Raw genomic sequence first — 22,005 nt, forward strand, 5'->3', positions numbered from 1 at the left:
CTGAGGGTTAGGGTTAGGGAAGGTAGAGTCAAGGTGAGAAGTCTGTTCGGACTGAACTCACCCCTTGCCGGACCGGGCATGAACACTCTACCTCCCTCTACTCCCTCACTTTCATGAGGGAAGAGAGGAGAGAAGAAAGGACAGTCGAAGTAAATCGAATTGGATTATGTTATCACGGTATTCTGTGGTCTGGACTAGAGTATTTGGGTAGAATAAAGACTGGTATATTTTTATAATAGTCTTGACTAGAGTATTTATTTTTTCTCTTTTTCTTTCTTCTTTTCTTTGATGGTAATATAACGGGATTTTGAAGAGAGCTCGTTGTTCGATGACTCAGGCTAGGTTAGGTAGTTAAGAGTTATCTCGATGACCCCCCCCACCTCGTCCGACGACTGGGTAGTTGAATAGGGGATCAAAGGAAATGCACGCGCCAACTCAGTCATCCGCAGCTCTCTTTTCCCATATTACCAGGAACAGAGTAAGATGAAATGGTTTGTCTTGTTATGAATGCATACTGCTTTTGAATTATAGACTTGAAAGAAAGTTTATTTCATTCTAAGGTATGAAAGTCAATCAGAGTTTTGCGTCTGGTTTGGTTGGAAGTAAGATTATTACGTTCTGTTATCTAGCTTAAGGTTGAAGGGCCCCTCGTTTTGTTCTGTTTTTATTTTAAAAAAAGCTGTTTTTATATACCTTTTCTGAAAAATCTGTTGAAGGATTGCAGGACACATCATCAGTTATGGACCCCAGGATCATCGAGCGTTTCGGCCATTATCACAAGACACTCTCACCCGAGGAAGGCCCCCCGAGGTCGATCAACTCCCGGGTCATGTCCCATAATCATCAACAACTTTTTCCTAACTTTATGTATTGTTTTTACCCTAGAAAGTTAAGGTTAGCTATTAGGGCTAGAGGTTATGGTAAGTGGTTATGGTTAGGAATTAAGGCTAGTGGTTAGGGTTAGGGCTAGAGGTTATGGTTAGGCATTAAGGCTAAAGGTTATGGTTAGGGTAAAGATATAGATAATGGTTAAGGTTAGGGATTAAGGCTAAAGGTTAAGATCAAGATTTAGATAGTGGTTAAGATTAGGGATTAGGGTTAGAGGTTAAGATTGGTGGTTATGGTTAGGGATTAAGACTAAAGTTTAAGATGACAATAAACGTCGGGGTAAAGTAAAGCGAAACTATTGTAAGTGCTAGTGGTCGAGGTTAGGTTTTAGGACTAGAAACTCATGTTAAACTTAGGTTTAGGATTAAGATAGCGGGTCGGGATAAAGTTAAATCTCTTACCACCTGATCAGCACAAACCAGTTGTTAACACCGCTAGGTAGCTCTGGTTTGGCCAGGCAGGGCTGAGATTCTGGGTCCATCCAGGGATCTGGTTTGGTTCTGGTTTGGCAGGGCTGAGCATCTGGGTGTATCCACGAGTAGGCTCCTCCCTTTTCCACTCCAGAGCACCCCAGAGAAAGCCAGAATTGCTATTAAAAACAATTGCTCTAATAAAGCAACAACTGTTCTAAAAAGCAATAATTGCTCTAAAAAACAATCCTGTACTCCATACACCGCTCAGTCCCAGGTATTGTAAATTGGGTTTTTCCTTTAACAAGATACTTGCCTGACAATGGAGTGGTCTATCGTCGTCGCCGTCATTGATTTTCTCTTATTTTTCTGTTCACCCCATTAAAACGAATGACGTTTTAAACAATGGTGTACTTTTATCGCCACAATTTTCTTAGAGATCGCAGTTGAAATATACATAGTTGAATGCAGCAGAGTGAGGCGATTATTTTGATATATAATACATGTCTGTTTGGGTAAGTTATGAGGGAGTTACAATCCAAAGTTTCATATAAACGTCACAGGTGCATTATGGGTAATTTAGACGCTAATTGAGTTTGTCATTTTTCAGTACTTTTCTAAAAAGAACTGATCAAAGAGGCTGGTCTGGGTCAGGATTGGAGTTAGGGAGGCTGAGAAGGGTTAGGGTTAGAGAGAGAGAGAGAGAGAGAGAGAGAGAGAGAGAGAGAGAGAGAGAGAGAGAGAGACAGAGAGAGAGAGACAGACAGAGAGAGACACAGAGAGAGAGAGAGACAGACAGAGAGAGAGAGAGAGAGAGAGAGAGACAGAGAGACAGAGACAGAGAGAGAGACAGAGAGAGAGAGAGACAGACAGAGAGAGACAGAGAGAGAGAGACAGACAGAGAGAGAGAGAGAGACAGACAGAGAGAGAGAGAGAGACAGAGAGAGAGAGAGAGAGAGACAGAGAGACAGAGAGACAGACAGAGACAGAGACAGAGAGACAGAGAGACAGAGACAGAGAGAGAGAGAGAGAGAGAGTGAGTGAGAGAGTGGGAAGGGTCCCGGTAGAGGTCAGGGTTAGGGCTAAGATTAGAGTTAGGTTTAGAGGGTTAGGGTTAGAGGGTTAGGCAAAGGGTTGAGGTTAGGGTTAGGGAAGGTAGAGTCAAGGTGAGAAGTCTGTTCGGACTGAACTCACCCCTTGCCGGACCGGGCATGAACACTCTACCTCCCTCTACTCCCTCACTTTCATGAGGGAAGAGAGGAGAGAAGAAAGGTCATTCGAAGTGAATCGAATTAGTCAGAGATAGATCTGAGAGGCCTCAGATCCCATATTGGCATCAGATCAAGGGTTAGGGTTAGGGGGTTAGTTAGAGATAGATCTGAGGGTTAGGGTTAGGGAAGGTAGAGTCAAGGTGAGAAGTCTGTTCGGACTGAACTCACCCCTTGCCGGACCGGGCATGAACACTCTACCTCCCTCTACTCCCTCACTTTCATGAGGGAAGAGAGGAGAGAAGAAAGGACAGTCGAAGTAAATCGAATTGGATTATGTTATCACGGTATTCTGTGGTCTGGACTAGAGTATTTGGGTAGAATAAAGACTGGTATATTTTTATAATAGTCTTGACTAGAGTATTTATTTTTTCTCTTTTTCTTTCTTCTTTTCTTTGATGGTAATATAACGGGATTTTGAAGAGAGCTCGTTGTTCGATGACTCAGGCTAGGTTAGGTAGTTAAGAGTTATCTCGATGACCCCCCCCACCTCGTCCGACGACTGGGTAGTTGAATAGGGGATCAAAGGAAATGCACGCGCCAACTCAGTCATCCGCAGCTCTCTTTTCCCATATTACCAGGAACAGAGTAAGATGAAATGGTTTGTCTTGTTATGAATGCATACTGCTTTTGAATTATAGACTTGAAAGAAAGTTTATTTCATTCTAAGGTATGAAAGTCAATCAGAGTTTTGCGTCTGGTTTGGTTGGAAGTAAGATTATTACGTTCTGTTATCTAGCTTAAGGTTGAAGGGCCCCTCGTTTTGTTCTGTTTTTATTTTAAAAAAAGCTGTTTTTATATACCTTTTCTGAAAAATCTGTTGAAGGATTGCAGGACACATCATCAGTTATGGACCCCAGGATCATCGAGCGTTTCGGCCATTATCACAAGACACTCTCACCCGAGGAAGGCCCCCCGAGGTCGATCAACTCCCGGGTCATGTCCCATAATCATCAACAACTTTTTCCTAACTTTATGTATTGTTTTTACCCTAGAAAGTTAAGGTTAGCTATTAGGGCTAGAGGTTATGGTAAGTGGTTATGGTTAGGAATTAAGGCTAGTGGTTAGGGTTAGGGCTAGAGGTTATGGTTAGGCATTAAGGCTAAAGGTTATGGTTAGGGTAAAGATATAGATAATGGTTAAGGTTAGGGATTAAGGCTAAAGGTTAAGATCAAGATTTAGATAGTGGTTAAGATTAGGGATTAGGGTTAGAGGTTAAGATTGGTGGTTATGGTTAGGGATTAAGACTAAAGTTTAAGATGACAATAAACGTCGGGGTAAAGTAAAGCGAAACTATTGTAAGTGCTAGTGGTCGAGGTTAGGTTTTAGGACTAGAAACTCATGTTAAACTTAGGTTTAGGATTAAGATAGCGGGTCGGGATAAAGTTAAATCTCTTACCACCTGATCAGCACAAACCAGTTGTTAACACCGCTAGGTAGCTCTGGTTTGGCCAGGCAGGGCTGAGATTCTGGGTCCATCCAGGGATCTGGTTTGGTTCTGGTTTGGCAGGGCTGAGCATCTGGGTGTATCCACGAGTAGGCTCCTCCCTTTTCCACTCCAGAGCACCCCAGAGAAAGCCAGAATTGCTATTAAAAACAATTGCTCTAATAAAGCAACAACTGTTCTAAAAAGCAATAATTGCTCTAAAAAACAATCCTGTACTCCATACACCGCTCAGTCCCAGGTATTGTAAATTGGGTTTTTCCTTTAACAAGATACTTGCCTGACAATGGAGTGGTCTATCGTCGTCGCCGTCATTGATTTTCTCTTATTTTTCTGTTCACCCCATTAAAACGAATGACGTTTTAAACAATGGTGTACTTTTATCGCCACAATTTTCTTAGAGATCGCAGTTGAAATATACATAGTTGAATGCAGCAGAGTGAGGCGATTATTTTGATATATAATACATGTCTGTTTGGGTAAGTTATGAGGGAGTTACAATCCAAAGTTTCATATAAACGTCACAGGTGCATTATGGGTAATTTAGACGCTAATTGAGTTTGTCATTTTTCAGTACTTTTCTAAAAAGAACTGATCAAAGAGGCTGGTCTGGGTCAGGATTGGAGTTAGGGAGGCTGAGAAGGGTTAGGGTTAGAGAGAGAGAGAGAGAGAGAGAGAGAGAGAGAGAGAGAGAGAGAGAGAGAGAGACAGAGAGAGAGAGACAGACAGAGAGAGACACAGAGAGAGAGAGAGACAGACAGAGAGAGAGAGAGAGAGAGAGAGAGACAGAGAGACAGAGACAGAGAGAGAGACAGAGAGAGAGAGAGACAGACAGAGAGAGACAGAGAGAGAGAGACAGACAGAGAGAGAGAGAGAGACAGACAGAGAGAGAGAGAGAGACAGAGAGAGAGAGAGAGAGAGACAGAGAGACAGAGAGACAGACAGAGACAGAGACAGAGAGACAGAGAGACAGAGACAGAGAGAGAGAGAGAGAGAGAGTGAGTGAGAGAGTGGGAAGGGTCCCGGTAGAGGTCAGGGTTAGGGCTAAGATTAGAGTTAGGTTTAGAGGGTTAGGGTTAGAGGGTTAGGCAAAGGGTTGAGGTTAGGGTTAGGGAAGGTAGAGTCAAGGTGAGAAGTCTGTTCGGACTGAACTCACCCCTTGCCGGACCGGGCATGAACACTCTACCTCCCTCTACTCCCTCACTTTCATGAGGGAAGAGAGGAGAGAAGAAAGGTCATTCGAAGTGAATCGAATTAGTCAGAGATAGATCTGAGAGGCCTCAGATCCCATATTGGCATCAGATCAAGGGTTAGGGTTAGGGGGTTAGTTAGAGATAGATCTGAGGGTTAGGGTTAGGGAAGGTAGAGTCAAGGTGAGAAGTCTGTTCGGACTGAACTCACCCCTTGCCGGACCGGGCATGAACACTCTACCTCCCTCTACTCCCTCACTTTCATGAGGGAAGAGAGGAGAGAAGAAAGGACAGTCGAAGTAAATCGAATTGGATTATGTTATCACGGTATTCTGTGGTCTGGACTAGAGTATTTGGGTAGAATAAAGACTGGTATATTTTTATAATAGTCTTGACTAGAGTATTTATTTTTTCTCTTTTTCTTTCTTCTTTTCTTTGATGGTAATATAACGGGATTTTGAAGAGAGCTCGTTGTTCGATGACTCAGGCTAGGTTAGGTAGTTAAGAGTTATCTCGATGACCCCCCCCACCTCGTCCGACGACTGGGTAGTTGAATAGGGGATCAAAGGAAATGCACGCGCCAACTCAGTCATCCGCAGCTCTCTTTTCCCATATTACCAGGAACAGAGTAAGATGAAATGGTTTGTCTTGTTATGAATGCATACTGCTTTTGAATTATAGACTTGAAAGAAAGTTTATTTCATTCTAAGGTATGAAAGTCAATCAGAGTTTTGCGTCTGGTTTGGTTGGAAGTAAGATTATTACGTTCTGTTATCTAGCTTAAGGTTGAAGGGCCCCTCGTTTTGTTCTGTTTTTATTTTAAAAAAAGCTGTTTTTATATACCTTTTCTGAAAAATCTGTTGAAGGATTGCAGGACACATCATCAGTTATGGACCCCAGGATCATCGAGCGTTTCGGCCATTATCACAAGACACTCTCACCCGAGGAAGGCCCCCCGAGGTCGATCAACTCCCGGGTCATGTCCCATAATCATCAACAACTTTTTCCTAACTTTATGTATTGTTTTTACCCTAGAAAGTTAAGGTTAGCTATTAGGGCTAGAGGTTATGGTAAGTGGTTATGGTTAGGAATTAAGGCTAGTGGTTAGGGTTAGGGCTAGAGGTTATGGTTAGGCATTAAGGCTAAAGGTTATGGTTAGGGTAAAGATATAGATAATGGTTAAGGTTAGGGATTAAGGCTAAAGGTTAAGATCAAGATTTAGATAGTGGTTAAGATTAGGGATTAGGGTTAGAGGTTAAGATTGGTGGTTATGGTTAGGGATTAAGACTAAAGTTTAAGATGACAATAAACGTCGGGGTAAAGTAAAGCGAAACTATTGTAAGTGCTAGTGGTCGAGGTTAGGTTTTAGGACTAGAAACTCATGTTAAACTTAGGTTTAGGATTAAGATAGCGGGTCGGGATAAAGTTAAATCTCTTACCACCTGATCAGCACAAACCAGTTGTTAACACCGCTAGGTAGCTCTGGTTTGGCCAGGCAGGGCTGAGATTCTGGGTCCATCCAGGGATCTGGTTTGGTTCTGGTTTGGCAGGGCTGAGCATCTGGGTGTATCCACGAGTAGGCTCCTCCCTTTTCCACTCCAGAGCACCCCAGAGAAAGCCAGAATTGCTATTAAAAACAATTGCTCTAATAAAGCAACAACTGTTCTAAAAAGCAATAATTGCTCTAAAAAACAATCCTGTACTCCATACACCGCTCAGTCCCAGGTATTGTAAATTGGGTTTTTCCTTTAACAAGATACTTGCCTGACAATGGAGTGGTCTATCGTCGTCGCCGTCATTGATTTTCTCTTATTTTTCTGTTCACCCCATTAAAACGAATGACGTTTTAAACAATGGTGTACTTTTATCGCCACAATTTTCTTAGAGATCGCAGTTGAAATATACATAGTTGAATGCAGCAGAGTGAGGCGATTATTTTGATATATAATACATGTCTGTTTGGGTAAGTTATGAGGGAGTTACAATCCAAAGTTTCATATAAACGTCACAGGTGCATTATGGGTAATTTAGACGCTAATTGAGTTTGTCATTTTTCAGTACTTTTCTAAAAAGAACTGATCAAAGAGGCTGGTCTGGGTCAGGATTGGAGTTAGGGAGGCTGAGAAGGGTTAGGGTTAGAGAGAGAGAGAGAGAGAGAGAGAGAGAGAGAGAGAGAGAGAGAGAGAGAGAGAGACAGAGAGAGAGAGACAGACAGAGAGAGACACAGAGAGAGAGAGAGACAGACAGAGAGAGAGAGAGAGAGAGAGAGAGACAGAGAGACAGAGACAGAGAGAGAGACAGAGAGAGAGAGAGACAGACAGAGAGAGACAGAGAGAGAGAGACAGACAGAGAGAGAGAGAGAGACAGACAGAGAGAGAGAGAGAGACAGAGAGAGAGAGAGAGAGAGACAGAGAGACAGAGAGACAGACAGAGACAGAGACAGAGAGACAGAGAGACAGAGACAGAGAGAGAGAGAGAGAGAGAGTGAGTGAGAGAGTGGGAAGGGTCCCGGTAGAGGTCAGGGTTAGGGCTAAGATTAGAGTTAGGTTTAGAGGGTTAGGGTTAGAGGGTTAGGCAAAGGGTTGAGGTTAGGGTTAGGGAAGGTAGAGTCAAGGTGAGAAGTCTGTTCGGACTGAACTCACCCCTTGCCGGACCGGGCATGAACACTCTACCTCCCTCTACTCCCTCACTTTCATGAGGGAAGAGAGGAGAGAAGAAAGGTCATTCGAAGTGAATCGAATTAGTCAGAGATAGATCTGAGAGGCCTCAGATCCCATATTGGCATCAGATCAAGGGTTAGGGTTAGGGGGTTAGTTAGAGATAGATCTGAGGGTTAGGGTTAGGGTTAGGGTTAGGGTTAGGGTTAGGGTTAGGGTTAGGGTTAGGGTTAGGACAGTCAACAATTAACGACAACACCGCCGAAGGCGGTGGTGTCGCTGGCACGGGCCATCATCAGACGTCCCCCCGGTGGTCCCCCACCCACCCCAACGTTCAAACCAAGGGGTTGCCAGGTCCCCAGCCTGTCAATCCAAAGTCTCTCAGCTCTGCGCCGTTGAGCAGCAGACCAGAAAGGGTTGGCTTCGAGCACCGACGCGGAAAGGGCCAGCCATCCGTGCTCCACAAAATGCGCAACCAAAGGAAGGTGAGCGTCCTTTTTGCGTTTGATGTTGTGTTTGTGTTGGTGGAAACGGACACGTATGGTGTTTCCCGTTTCCCCCACATATTGGAGATTGCATGCGAGGCAACGGATGAGGTACACACAATTTTTGGTGTTGATGTCTGAGTGCCGGTCAGTGGGAAAGACATCTCCATTATTTTTGTTGTGGGCCCACGGAACGAAATTATAAAAATAGGAGCGTCTGTCCACTTTAGGCTCAACCAGGGGCCGTAGTTTGGCCCTAATTAGAAGATCCCTTATATTTTTGTTCCTACGGTAGGCCGCAATAATATTATAACCAGGAAGGTAGGTGGTGGAGTCCAGAAGACACTGGAAATTATTTCTGACACATCGGGTCAGGCGAGAGGAAGAGGTGGAGTAGGTCGTTACCAAGGGGATACGCTGTCCCTCAACGGGTGGACGCACTAATTTAAACTCCTTAAGGGAGAGACGGCGGGCCGAGCGCGAGTAACCCCTAAGGGAAAGGGCTTGAAATAGAATTTTGACAGCCGCCCAGAAGTCAGAAGTTCTGGAGCAGATGCGTTGAAACCGTAAGAGTTGCGACTTAAGGAGTCCAGCGAATGTGTGTTTGGGATGGAAGCTGTTCGCATGCAAGAGCGCATGCGTGTCAGTGGGTTTGAAGTAGACCTTGACGTCTAGAGTGAGGGACATCGCAAAGTCAGGACCTTTAAACGTGGTGGTGTCCAGGAAATCGACCGAGGAGAGGTGTTGACATGATTTAAGTGTGATGGATGGATCGTGTGTGTTGAGGATTTCTAAGAAAAGTTGGAATTCCGATTCTGAGTGTTGCCAAACGCCCCAGATGTCGTCTAGATAGCGCATGTAGGAGAGAGGTTGCAGAGGGCAGGCGGCGAGCGCAGAGGTTTCCCATTGGGCCATGAAGAGATTAGCGTAGGAGGGGGCGAATTTCTTCCCCATAGCCGTACCCTTAACCTGAAGGAAGAATTGGTCGTCAAAGAGGAAATCATTCCTAGTAAGGTTAATCTCAAGCAGGCGGAGGAGTTCGTCATCAGGGCGCGTGACGTCAGGGTTAAGATTAAAAGCATTGCGCACGGCGCGCATGCCCCCAGCAATATCAATATTGGTGTATAGGCTGTCAACGTCCATCGTAAAGAGGAAGGCGTGCGTGGGGATCCGGAGCGCACGCACCTTGGAAACGAAATCATAGGTATCCTTCACGTAGCTCGCGTGGGAGATAGACAAAGGATAAAGGTAATGATCGAGAAACTCTGCCGTGTGGTATGTCTCGCTGCTGCAGTCAGAGACGATGGGTCGTCCCGGGGGGATTTTAAAGGGCTCACTCCAGGCCACAGGCTCCTTATGTATTTTGGGCAACATGTAGAAGAGTCTGGGCCTGGGCTGGGCATCCCCTAGAAGGTAATCGCGTTGTTTGTGCGTAATGTATTTTTTTCTCCAAAGGGAGTGAATCAATTCAAAGATCATCGGAACGGTCTCAGTATATATGGGAGCCTCAAGTTTTGAGTAATAGCGTGCATCGTGCAGTTGCCTATGGCCCTCCCATATATACTGAGACCTATCCATGATGACAACAGCGCTGCCTTTATCGGCGGGCTTGATGACTATGCTTTTGTTTCCAATCAGTTGTCGGAGAGCCTCCGACTCCTCGGGGAGGAGGTTAGCGGGGGCCGGGTTGATCCTAAAGGAGTCAGCGTAGTACAGGAGGTCATCACTGATCAGACGCGTCACCTCAACCGGGACATCCTCATCTGGCGGAACCCACGACGACTTGTAAGTAAAGGGTGTTTTCTCAGACGGGGGGTGATCTCTAAAGTAAACAGCGAGTTTAACCCTACGGTGATATTGTTGCAAATCCGAGCGGACCTGTTGGTAAAGCTCACAGGGGTTTATGTCGGTCGAAGGGATGAACGTGAGTCCTTTGTCAAGAAGGGAAAACTGCGCCGCGGTCAATCGGAAAGACGGAGAGAGATTTATAACGGAGCGGCTCCCTCGAGGCGTGTCTAGGGACGCGGGAGCGCTCAGTTTAAAAACTTAACCCATTGGCCAAAGAGGAGCGCTGCCGTGTCTCGAGACCAGTGGACATTGTCCCTCTCAGTCACAAAGGACTTCTTGGGCAGAGCGGGGATGGATTCATAGCGGGTGGAGATAAAGGTATTTAATTTTGAGAGAAGCTCCTGTTCCCTGAACGGGAGCGCGCGAGAGTAATTAATCTCCGGGATGAGGATCGCTGCGCAAGGGAACGCGATGCGCGCCCATTTGACTGCGGTTTGAAGATTACCCACACAAACCCGTTCTGTTTTGTTACCCCTCTCGTTGATTCCGAACGCCAGAACCAGTTTGCGGACCTTGGGGTCGACGGCGGTCTTCGCCAGAACCGCGGAGGCATGACGAAAGGACGCGCCAGGGTAGCCGTCGATCTGAAGACCAGGTAAGCCATATTCGGCGAAGCGCGTGACATTAGAATCCCCTATAACCAGAAGCGGTTCCCTCGACTGCAAGCGCCATTCCTGGCATTTCTTACCCGTGCTGGGGTGACGGGTGGGTCTGGCGAGAGTCACAGTCGGGGTGGAGATCGGGAGGGCGGGGCCCCGCGCGTCAGCAGCCGCGTCGTTCCTCTCAGCGTTGGCCCGGGCTAACCCATGCGTGGGTGTCGAGCCGGAGGGCGGTAGAGGAAGAGAGGAAGAGGGAGTCGGAGAGATGACCCTGACCGGAACAGCAGCGGGCGTCAGGACCCCGTGCAGAGGCGCAGGTGCGGAGGATGGCGAGGAGGGTCCCGGAGCGCGCGTGGCTGCGGTGCGTCTGCGGAGGCGGCAGGACGCGAGCCTGGTCCTGCGGGCCAGCGGTGTGTCGCTCCGAGGGGGTCCCGGGACTGCAAGTCGTGGAGGAGAGGGGGTGGGGGGCACAGAAGACGAAGAGGAGGGAGGGGGGGAGGCTGGGGGGATGGGGGGGCACAGAGGCGGAGAAGACGGAGAAGAGGAGAAGGCCAACGAGAGGGTGGGTGACGGCAGCCTGGAACGCCGGTCAGCAGGCCACGCCCCCATGTTGAGGTCAACCGGACCGGGCCCAGGGGTCCGGAAGCCGGGGGCAGGCGGGGGAGAAGAGGAGAAGGCCAACGAGAAGGTGGGTGACGGCAGCCTGGAAGGCCGGTCAGCAGGCCACGCCCCCATGTTGAGGTCAATCGGACCGGGCCCAGGGGTCCGGAAGCCGGGGGCAGGCGGCGGCGATGCCTCAGGTGGGTTGAAGCGCGGCAGCGCAGCGCCAGGCGCGATGTCCGGGAACAGCTGGACCAGTCGAACCGGGGTGTCCAATGTGTCTCGGAGGCGAGCGCGCAGCGCCTCCACCGTCTCCGGGCGCAGGCGTTCTCCGAAATGACGTTGAGCCCAGGCCAACGCCACAACGAAGTTGGGGCGCCAGATGGGGTCTGACAACAGGAGGAGCGCACTAACCTTCTCCTCTAAGGCAGCCTTGTAGTGGTCGCGGAGCACCAGCATCGTGGTGTGCTCCCAGTTGCGTGCGTTGCCTTCTATGAGTTGCGCGGTAGCAGCGTTGGGGACCGCAGGGCGTATGGAGACCCTCAAATTCTCCGCGAGCCTGGCGACAACTGGCAGGGGCTCAGGACCCACGCAGTTGGCGAGGTGGTGAGAGGCCTTCAAGGCCGCCAGGATCAGCCTGTTCTTGCGCCTGAAGTCCGGATCGTCGGAGAGTTGAGCGGCAGGGGCGCGCGCGCGCGGCGCTTGACTGGGTGGAGGCGGACGCGCAGACCCAGTGCGCGCCGCGTTAGCCACCGGAAGTTCCGGACGTCGTGGAGGTCGGGGCCGGTCTCGGGGTCGCTGGTCAGGACGTGGGGGTGGAGGCCTCACCTGTGGCTGTGCTCTCCAGGGTCCGGCGGGGGGGCCCGGGGCCCAGGCAGGGCGGCGAGGAGCCCGACGCGCTTCAGGCGCGTGGCGCTGGGGAGGCCTCTGCATCGCCCGGTGAGGAGGTGAGTAGGCATACCGGCGAGGAGGTGAGTAGGCCGGTCGGCGAGGAGGCGAGTGGGCCGGTCTGCGGGGAGGCGAGTAGGCTGGTCGGTGGGGAGGCGCGTAGACCGGTCTGTGGGTCTCAGACCAGGATCCGTGGTAGTGGTGGCGAGCAGGCCCGTGGGGAGACCAGTACCTTACGGGCCTGGCGTATTTCTCACTTCGCCCTGGAGACGAGTGGCGCGGGACCCAGAGGCGTTCATGCCCGTCATCACGTCGGCGGAAACGATCCTCCGGGACAGGTGGCGCCCACGTGGAAAGGCTCATTAACGGAGGAGGCTGGGTGGGTCCACGAGGAGACCGTCTTCTACGGCCCCTTTGGACCAGGGTCCACTCACCATCGGCTGGGTGGTAGTCGGGATGCATTGTTCTCCTCTAGCAGTGTAGGAGCTTGAACGATAGCGGAACGAAACTATGCTAAACTGTAGGTTTTTAAATAAGACAAGTGTGATCCAGCCAATATCCGTTTTTATTTTTTCTTTCAGGAAATTTGGCTGCTGTGGGCTAGTACAACGTTTCGTCAATTAATGACTTCATCAGGTACATTTTAAATAGCAATAGAGACAGACCGTATGATCGAGAATCCTATCAAGCCGAGGTAACTAAGCACGAATAAGACAGCACAGAAACAAATACTTTTATAGACAGTTACAGTAGAGGGAAGGGACATTTAACATCTGGGGCAGAGGTGTCCAATGGGGGGGCCGTACAACACAACAAATTTGATGTTTGGGGTGGAAAGCCAATCGGGGGGTCAGATGAAGAACCAATTGGAGGTCAGGGGAATAAGATTTGAATTGGGCCAATAGAGAGGTCAGATTTTCAAATGTAAATGTGCCTAATGCAACAATGTATATAAATATATATATGGTTGTATCTCCCAGTCACCAGCAGGTGGAGTGAGAGGGACCACGGTGCCTGCACCTTCTGGAGTCGCCAGTAGTGGTCGCTGGTTGTCCCCAGACCGGGTGGCGTTGGAAGGACAGCTCGCGACAGAATCAAAAATAAAAATAAAAACATAATACAATGACGCCGTTGCATTTAATTATTACAGTAGAGGACAAAAAACAAATAGCCGAAAAGAATTAAAGCATAAAAAAATCCGGAACGTGCCCCAAATATTATATTTGGGTAATAATGTAACTGTAAAAACGGTTCAAACAACAGGAGCATCCTAATAAACACATGGTATACCTATTTAGATTACATAATTAAAGGGGTAAATAAATAAATAAATGCTGTGGTAAAGGAAAGGGGGGCCGATCGTGAATTCGAATTGAACCGCACCGTAACTAAAAGTAAATAGTGTTATATTTATGTTTTATATGTTACACTACCATCGAACATCCAGGAGATGGAGCTGGAGAACCGCGGTAATATAATCAATTCGAGTCACCAACAGGGGGTGCTAAGTGACTCCAAGTTATATTCAGGTTGGAGATCCAAGATGGTGGCGGAGGTGAGTCGAAGGGTAAGCATAATAATTAAATAAGAGTGATATTGGGGGTCACAGAAATGCCAATGTGTGACGATAAATAGTGAAGGTATAACACGAAACGAATCGACGGAGAACAAAACACAAATGGTTATCAAATTGAACCGAAAACTTAAAAAGAGTTCGGACCAAAGTGGCCGCAGAGCGTCTTTGTTCCCCGCAGTCAGTGGCGAAATCATACGTTCCATCAAGCAACCAGGAGATGGAGCCAGAGAGCCGTGGTGGGGGATCCAAGATGGCGGCCCCCATGGGCAGAAACGTAATCATATTAATTAAATAAGGGCGGTATTAAGGGTGACAGAAATTCAAATGCGTAGCGATAATTAGTAAAGGCAGAACACGAAACAAACCCACGGAAAACCAAACACAAAGGGTTACCATCCGAGCCGAGAACTTAAAAAGAGTACGGGCCAAAATGGCCCCAGAGTGTCCTAGCTCCACGCGGCCACTAGGTGTCGCCAAATAGGTCCAGATCAAATGTTTTTTATATAATGGTGGGTTAAATCAAACAAACCTCCGGGTTTGGAGGGTACATTAAAGCACCTTTCAGGTGCGTAGGGGATGGGGAATAAATAAAGGAATGGCAGGGAAGGGGGGGCCCATAGGACATCAATTGAATAAATACCAAGGGTGCAATTGGAAACCAAATTAAACCGCATTATTTATATGAAAAACAAAAAAGAGTAGGGGGACGAAGGGGGCCTGGGGCTGGAGCATGGGGGCAGAATAAATAGACACAAACATGGTAAGAAAAAAAATTTAAATAAAGGGGGATCCTTTGTGGGGGGCCGGGGGCTGGGTTGGAAGTCGTGTAAGGGGGTCTTAGTGGGGTAGGAAAGGGAAAGGTTGGGGTTAGGTTCAGGGGTGGGAGAGGATAGGTTTAGTGTTAGGGAGTGGGGGTAGGGGTTGGGGTTAGGGTTAGGGGTTAGGGTTAGGGCAGGGGGTGGTAGAGGTTAGGGTTAGGGCCAGAGAGGATGGGGTTGGGGTTAGGGTCTGGTGAGGGAGGGGGTTATGGTTAGGGTGGGGGGTGGGAGAGGTTAGGGTTAGGGCCAGAGAGGGTGGGGTTGGGGTTAGGGTTAGGGTTAGGGTTAGGGTTAGGTGAGAGGAGGGAGTAGGTTAGGGTTAGAGTGAGGGTGAGGGTGAGGGTTAGGGTTAGGTGAGAGGAGGGAGTAGGTTAGGGTTAGGTGAGAGGAGGGAGTAGGTTAAGGTTAGGTGAGAGGAGGGAGTAGGTTAGGGTTAGGTGAGAGGAGGGAGTAGGTTAGGGTTAGGTGAGAGGAGGGAGTAGGTTAGGGTTAGGTGAGAGGAGGGAGTAGGTTAGGGTTAGGTGAGAGAGGAGGGAGTAGGTTAGGGTTAGGTGAGAGGAGGGAGTAGGTTAGGGTTAGGTGAGAGGAGGGAGTAGGTTAGGGTTAGGTGAGAGAGGAGGGAGTAGGTTAGGGTTAGGTGAGAGGAGGGAGTAGGTTAAGGTTAGGTGAGAGGAGGGAGTAGGTTAGGGTTAGGTGAGAGGAGGGAGTAGGTTAGGGTTAGGTGAGAGGAGGGAGTAGGTTAGGGTTAGGTGAGAGAGGAGGGAGTGGGTTAGGGTTAGGTGAGAGGAGGGAGTAGGTTAGGATTAGGTGAGAGAGGAGGGAGTAGGTTAGGGTTAGGTGAGAGAGGAGGGAGTAGGTTAGGGTTAGGTGAGAGAGGGTTAGGGTCAGGATAGGGGTCAGGTGAGGGAGGAGGTTGGGGTTAGGATAGGGGATGGGAAAGGGTAGGTAAGGATCAGGGGAGTCAGGGTAACGGTCAAAGTCAGCTAGGGAGAGGTCAGGATGGGGGCCAGGGAGGAGGATAAGAATCCTAGCGATAGTACGGTCTGTGGTAGAAGTCAAAGGGGGACGGGGCCAAGTGAGTTGAGGTAGGGGCCAAGGCGAGGGGCACAGTTCTGAGGGAGGGGGCACAAATACTAACATGAAACATGAAACACAAGCTTAAAGGACCAACGGCAGGTGGGTACTCACAACGGGATCACACTTGATAAATGGAACAATCCAGCACATGAACCTAACAACATGTGGAGGATGAATAGGTAAGTATGCACAAGGTAGGAGCACAAGTAGCCCATAAGGTCATAACACATATTTTCTTCTTACAGCAAATAACCTGCATTGGAAAAGTGAGGACCATGCGGCGGTGCAGACCATGCAGCAGAGGTCCCAGTAGGACTCAGAGAAAGAACAGGTAATGGTGTGGGGGAGGGAAGTAGTATTAACCTCCCAACAAGTAAATAATGGCAGATAAGTATATACAAGGTAGAAGCACAAGCAGCACATGAGGTCATAGCACATAAAAAAAGCAATGTAACCTGCATTGGAACAGTGAAGACCGTGCAATGGTGCAGTCCATGTAGCCGAGGTCCCAGTGGGACTCAGAGAGAGAGCATGCGATGGTGTAGGGGAGGGAAGTTATCTTAATCTTCCAGCATGTAAATCAATAACTTTTTTTCTTTTTTTGAAGACCGTGCGATGGTGCAGTCCATGTAGCAGAGGTCCCGGTGGGACTCAGAAGGAGAGCAGGCAATGGTGGCAGGGAGGGAAGGAGAGCCGAGGAGACTGTAGGAGGCACTGGCGGGTTAGGACAGTCAACAATTAACGACAACACCGCCGAAGGCGGTGGTGTCGCTGGCACGGGCCATCATCAGACGTCCCCCCGGTGGTCCCCCACCCACCCCAACGTTCAAACCAAGGGGTTGCCAGGTCCCCAGCCTGTCAATCCAAAGTCTCTCAGCTCTGCGCCGTTGAGCAGCAGACCAGAAAGGGTTGGCTTCGAGCACCGACGCGGAAAGGGCCAGCCATCCGTGCTCCACAAAATGCGCAACCAAAGGAAGGTGAGCGTCCTTTTTGCGTTTGATGTTGTGTTTGTGTTGGTGGAAACGGACACGTATGGTGTTTCCCGTTTCCCCCACATATTGGAGATTGCATGCGAGGCAACGGATGAGGTACACACAATTTTTGGTGTTGATGTCTGAGTGCCGGTCAGTGGGAAAGACATCTCCATTATTTTTGTTGTGGGCCCACGGAACGAAATTATAAAAATAGGAGCGTCTGTCCACTTTAGGCTCAACCAGGGGCCGTAGTTTGGCCCTAATTAGAAGATCCCTTATATTTTTGTTCCTACGGTAGGCCGCAATAATATTATAACCAGGAAGGTAGGTGGTGGAGTCCAGAAGACACTGGAAATTATTTCTGACACATCGGGTCAGGCGAGAGGAAGAGGTGGAGTAGGTCGTTACCAAGGGGATACGCTGTCCCTCAACGGGTGGACGCACTAATTTAAACTCCTTAAGGGAGAGACGGCGGGCCGAGCGCGAGTAACCCCTAAGGGAAAGGGCTTGAAATAGAATTTTGACAGCCGCCCAGAAGTCAGAAGTTCTGGAGCAGATGCGTTGAAACCGTAAGAGTTGCGACTTAAGGAGTCCAGCGAATGTGTGTTTGGGATGGAAGCTGTTCGCATGCAAGAGCGCATGCGTGTCAGTGGGTTTGAAGTAGACCTTGACGTCTAGAGTGAGGGACATCGCAAAGTCAGGACCTTTAAACGTGGTGGTGTCCAGGAAATCGACCGAGGAGAGGTGTTGACATGATTTAAGTGTGATGGATGGATCGTGTGTGTTGAGGATTTCTAAGAAAAGTTGGAATTCCGATTCTGAGTGTTGCCAAACGCCCCAGATGTCGTCTAGATAGCGCATGTAGGAGAGAGGTTGCAGAGGGCAGGCGGCGAGCGCAGAGGTTTCCCATTGGGCCATGAAGAGATTAGCGTAGGAGGGGGCGAATTTCTTCCCCATAGCCGTACCCTTAACCTGAAGGAAGAATTGGTCGTCAAAGAGGAAATCATTCCTAGTAAGGTTAATCTCAAGCAGGCGGAGGAGTTCGTCATCAGGGCGCGTGACGTCAGGGTTAAGATTAAAAGCATTGCGCACGGCGCGCATGCCCCCAGCAATATCAATATTGGTGTATAGGCTGTCAACGTCCATCGTAAAGAGGAAGGCGTGCGTGGGGATCCGGAGCGCACGCACCTTGGAAACGAAATCATAGGTATCCTTCACGTAGCTCGCGTGGGAGATAGACAAAGGATAAAGGTAATGATCGAGAAACTCTGCCGTGTGGTATGTCTCGCTGCTGCAGTCAGAGACGATGGGTCGTCCCGGGGGGATTTTAAAGGGCTCACTCCAGGCCACAGGCTCCTTATGTATTTTGGGCAACATGTAGAAGAGTCTGGGCCTGGGCTGGGCATCCCCTAGAAGGTAATCGCGTTGTTTGTGCGTAATGTATTTTTTTCTCCAAAGGGAGTGAATCAATTCAAAGATCATCGGAACGGTCTCAGTATATATGGGAGCCTCAAGTTTTGAGTAATAGCGTGCATCGTGCAGTTGCCTATGGCCCTCCCATATATACTGAGACCTATCCATGATGACAACAGCGCTGCCTTTATCGGCGGGCTTGATGACTATGCTTTTGTTTCCAATCAGTTGTCGGAGAGCCTCCGACTCCTCGGGGAGGAGGTTAGCGGGGGCCGGGTTGATCCTAAAGGAGTCAGCGTAGTACAGGAGGTCATCACTGATCAGACGCGTCACCTCAACCGGGACATCCTCATCTGGCGGAACCCACGACGACTTGTAAGTAAAGGGTGTTTTCTCAGACGGGGGGTGATCTCTAAAGTAAACAGCGAGTTTAACCCTACGGTGATATTGTTGCAAATCCGAGCGGACCTGTTGGTAAAGCTCACAGGGGTTTATGTCGGTCGAAGGGATGAACGTGAGTCCTTTGTCAAGAAGGGAAAACTGCGCCGCGGTCAATCGGAAAGACGGAGAGAGATTTATAACGGAGCGGCTCCCTCGAGGCGTGTCTAGGGACGCGGGAGCGCTCAGTTTAAAAACTTAACCCATTGGCCAAAGAGGAGCGCTGCCGTGTCTCGAGACCAGTGGACATTGTCCCTCTCAGTCACAAAGGACTTCTTGGGCAGAGCGGGGATGGATTCATAGCGGGTGGAGATAAAGGTATTTAATTTTGAGAGAAGCTCCTGTTCCCTGAACGGGAGCGCGCGAGAGTAATTAATCTCCGGGATGAGGATCGCTGCGCAAGGGAACGCGATGCGCGCCCATTTGACTGCGGTTTGAAGATTACCCACACAAACCCGTTCTGTTTTGTTACCCCTCTCGTTGATTCCGAACGCCAGAACCAGTTTGCGGACCTTGGGGTCGACGGCGGTCTTCGCCAGAACCGCGGAGGCATGACGAAAGGACGCGCCAGGGTAGCCGTCGATCTGAAGACCAGGTAAGCCATATTCGGCGAAGCGCGTGACATTAGAATCCCCTATAACCAGAAGCGGTTCCCTCGACTGCAAGCGCCATTCCTGGCATTTCTTACCCGTGCTGGGGTGACGGGTGGGTCTGGCGAGAGTCACAGTCGGGGTGGAGATCGGGAGGGCGGGGCCCCGCGCGTCAGCAGCCGCGTCGTTCCTCTCAGCGTTGGCCCGGGCTAACCCATGCGTGGGTGTCGAGCCGGAGGGCGGTAGAGGAAGAGAGGAAGAGGGAGTCGGAGAGATGACCCTGACCGGAACAGCAGCGGGCGTCAGGACCCCGTGCAGAGGCGCAGGTGCGGAGGATGGCGAGGAGGGTCCCGGAGCGCGCGTGGCTGCGGTGCGTCTGCGGAGGCGGCAGGACGCGAGCCTGGTCCTGCGGGCCAGCGGTGTGTCGCTCCGAGGGGGTCCCGGGACTGCAAGTCGTGGAGGAGAGGGGGTGGGGGGCACAGAAGACGAAGAGGAGGGAGGGGGGGAGGCTGGGGGGATGGGGGGGCACAGAGGCGGAGAAGACGGAGAAGAGGAGAAGGCCAACGAGAGGGTGGGTGACGGCAGCCTGGAACGCCGGTCAGCAGGCCACGCCCCCATGTTGAGGTCAACCGGACCGGGCCCAGGGGTCCGGAAGCCGGGGGCAGGCGGGGGAGAAGAGGAGAAGGCCAACGAGAAGGTGGGTGACGGCAGCCTGGAAGGCCGGTCAGCAGGCCACGCCCCCATGTTGAGGTCAATCGGACCGGGCCCAGGGGTCCGGAAGCCGGGGGCAGGCGGCGGCGATGCCTCAGGTGGGTTGAAGCGCGGCAGCGCAGCGCCAGGCGCGATGTCCGGGAACAGCTGGACCAGTCGAACCGGGGTGTCCAATGTGTCTCGGAGGCGAGCGCGCAGCGCCTCCACCGTCTCCGGGCGCAGGCGTTCTCCGAAATGACGTTGAGCCCAGGCCAACGCCACAACGAAGTTGGGGCGCCAGATGGGGTCTGACAACAGGAGGAGCGCACTAACCTTCTCCTCTAAGGCAGCCTTGTAGTGGTCGCGGAGCACCAGCATCGTGGTGTGCTCCCAGTTGCGTGCGTTGCCTTCTATGAGTTGCGCGGTAGCAGCGTTGGGGACCGCAGGGCGTATGGAGACCCTCAAATTCTCCGCGAGCCTGGCGACAACGGGCAGGGGCTCAGGACCCACGCAGTTGGCGAGGTGGTGAGAGGCCTTCAAGGCCGCCAGGATCAGCCTGTTCTTGCGCCTGAAGTCCGGATCGTCGGAGAGTTGAGCGGCAGGGGCGCGCGCGCGCGGCGCTTGACTGGGTGGAGGCGGACGCGCAGACCCAGTGCGCGCCGCGTTAGCCACCGGAAGTTCCGGACGTCGTGGAGGTCGGGGCCGGTCTCGGGGTCGCTGGTCAGGACGTGGGGGTGGAGGCCTCACCTGTGGCTGTGCTCTCCAGGGTCCGGCGGGGGGGCCCGGGGCCCAGGCAGGGCGGCGAGGAGCCCGACGCGCTTCAGGCGCGTGGCGCTGGGGAGGCCTCTGCATCGCCCGGTGAGGAGGTGAGTAGGCATACCGGCGAGGAGGTGAGTAGGCCGGTCGGCGAGGAGGCGAGTGGGCCGGTCTGCGGGGAGGCGAGTAGGCTGGTCGGTGGGGAGGCGCGTAGACCGGTCTGTGGGTCTCAGACCAGGATCCGTGGTAGTGGTGGCGAGCAGGCCCGTGGGGAGACCAGTACCTTACGGGCCTGGCGTATTTCTCACTTCGCCCTGGAGACAAGTGGCGCGGGACCCAGAGGCGTTCATGCCCGTCATCACGTCGGCGGAAACGATCCTCCGGGACAGGTGGCGCCCACGTGGAAAGGCTCATTAACGGAGGAGGCTGGGTGGGTCCACGAGGAGACCGTCTTCTACGGCCCCTTTGGACCAGGGTCCACTCACCATCGGCTGGGTGGTAGTCGGGATGCATTGTTCTCCTCTAGCAGTGTAGGAGCTTGAACGATAGCGGAACGAAACTATGCTAAACTGTAGGTTTTTAAATAAGACAAGTGTGATCCAGCCAATATCCGTTTTTATTTTTTCTTTCAGGAAATTTGGCTGCTGTGGGCTAGTACAACGTTTCGTCAATTAATGACTTCATCAGGTACATTTTAAATAGCAATAGAGACAGACCGTATGATCGAGAATCCTATCAAGCCGAGGTAACTAAGCACGAATAAGACAGCACAGAAACAAATACTTTTATAGACAGTTACAGTAGAGGGAAGGGACATTTAACATCTGGGGCAGAGGTGTCCAATGGGGGGGCCGTACAACACAACAAATTTGATGTTTGGGGTGGAAAGCCAATCGGGGGGTCAGATGAAGAACCAATTGGAGGTCAGGGGAATAAGATTTGAATTGGGCCAATAGAGAGGTCAGATTTTCAAATGTAAATGTGCCTAATGCAACAATGTATATAAATATATATATGGTTGTATCTCCCAGTCACCAGCAGGTGGAGTGAGAGGGACCACGGTGCCTGCACCTTCTGGAGTCGCCAGTAGTGGTCGCTGGTTGTCCCCAGACCGGGTGGCGTTGGAAGGACAGCTCGCGACAGAATCAAAAAAAAAAAAAAAAAAAAAATTAAAAAAAAAAAAAAAAATAAAAACATAATACAATGACGCCGTTGCATTTAATTATTACAGTAGAGGACAAAAAACAAATAGCCGAAAAGAATTAAAGCATAAAAAAATCCGGAACGTGCCCCAAATATTATATTTGGGTAATAATGTAACTGTAAAAACGGTTCAAACAACAGGAGCATCCTAATAAACACATGGTATACCTATTTAGATTACATAATTAAAGGG

At 50.3% G+C, this 22,005-nt stretch overlaps 1 protein-coding gene across 3 annotated transcripts; it reads left to right on the top strand.

Annotated features, from left to right (window-relative positions):
- Positions 1 to 8,092: 8,092 nt before the first annotated feature.
- On the top strand, positions 8,093 to 21,773 carry LOC311373168 (uncharacterized protein). 3 transcript variants are annotated; one of them, XR_014642199.1, is made up of 8 exons: positions 8,093 to 8,342; positions 9,981 to 10,127; positions 10,688 to 10,785; positions 12,237 to 12,336; positions 12,859 to 12,913; positions 13,258 to 13,844; positions 15,994 to 16,079; positions 16,356 to 16,409. XR_014642199.1 is itself a non-coding variant. In XM_084490002.1 (8 exons), the coding sequence occupies exons 1-8, from the start codon at positions 13,728 to 13,730 to the stop codon at positions 21,697 to 21,699; spliced, it is 1,032 nt and encodes a 343-aa protein (XP_084346128.1). In that variant the 5' UTR covers positions 12,920 to 13,727; the 3' UTR covers positions 21,700 to 21,742. The 3 variants fall into 3 exon arrangements, 2 of the variants coding, with proteins under 2 accessions (XP_084346128.1, XP_084346129.1); XM_084490002.1 differs by lacking the exons at positions 8,093 to 8,342; positions 9,981 to 10,127; positions 10,688 to 10,785; positions 12,237 to 12,336; positions 12,859 to 12,913 and adding exons at positions 18,364 to 18,510; positions 19,071 to 19,168; positions 20,620 to 20,719; positions 21,242 to 21,296; positions 21,641 to 21,742 and having other exon boundaries at positions 12,920 to 13,844; positions 16,356 to 16,725; XM_084490003.1 differs by lacking the exons at positions 8,093 to 8,342; positions 9,981 to 10,127; positions 10,688 to 10,785; positions 12,237 to 12,336; positions 12,859 to 12,913 and adding exons at positions 18,364 to 18,510; positions 19,071 to 19,168; positions 21,641 to 21,773 and having other exon boundaries at positions 12,920 to 13,844; positions 16,356 to 16,725.
- The last annotated feature ends 232 nt before the right edge of the window (positions 21,774 to 22,005 follow it).

The sequence above is a fragment of the Micromesistius poutassou genome (genome assembly GCF_964030765.1).
Source record: "Micromesistius poutassou genome assembly, contig: SCAFFOLD_3347, whole genome shotgun sequence".
Lineage (NCBI taxonomy): Eukaryota > Metazoa > Chordata > Actinopteri > Gadiformes > Gadidae > Micromesistius > Micromesistius poutassou.

Bases quoted from the DNA above. Each gene is read 5' to 3' on its own strand.
- LOC311373168 (XM_084490002.1), top strand. From the start codon at position 13,728: ATGGAGCTGGAGAACCGCGGTAATATAATCAATTCGAGTCACCAACAG. The intron at 16,726-18,363 runs GTGAGCGTCCTT...GTTTCCAATCAG, and splicing joins AAATGCGCAACCAAAGGAAG to TTGTCGGAGAGCCTCCGACT. The intron at 21,297-21,640 runs GTACATTTTAAA...TGTATCTCCCAG, and splicing joins TCAATTAATGACTTCATCAG to TCACCAGCAGGTGGAGTGAG.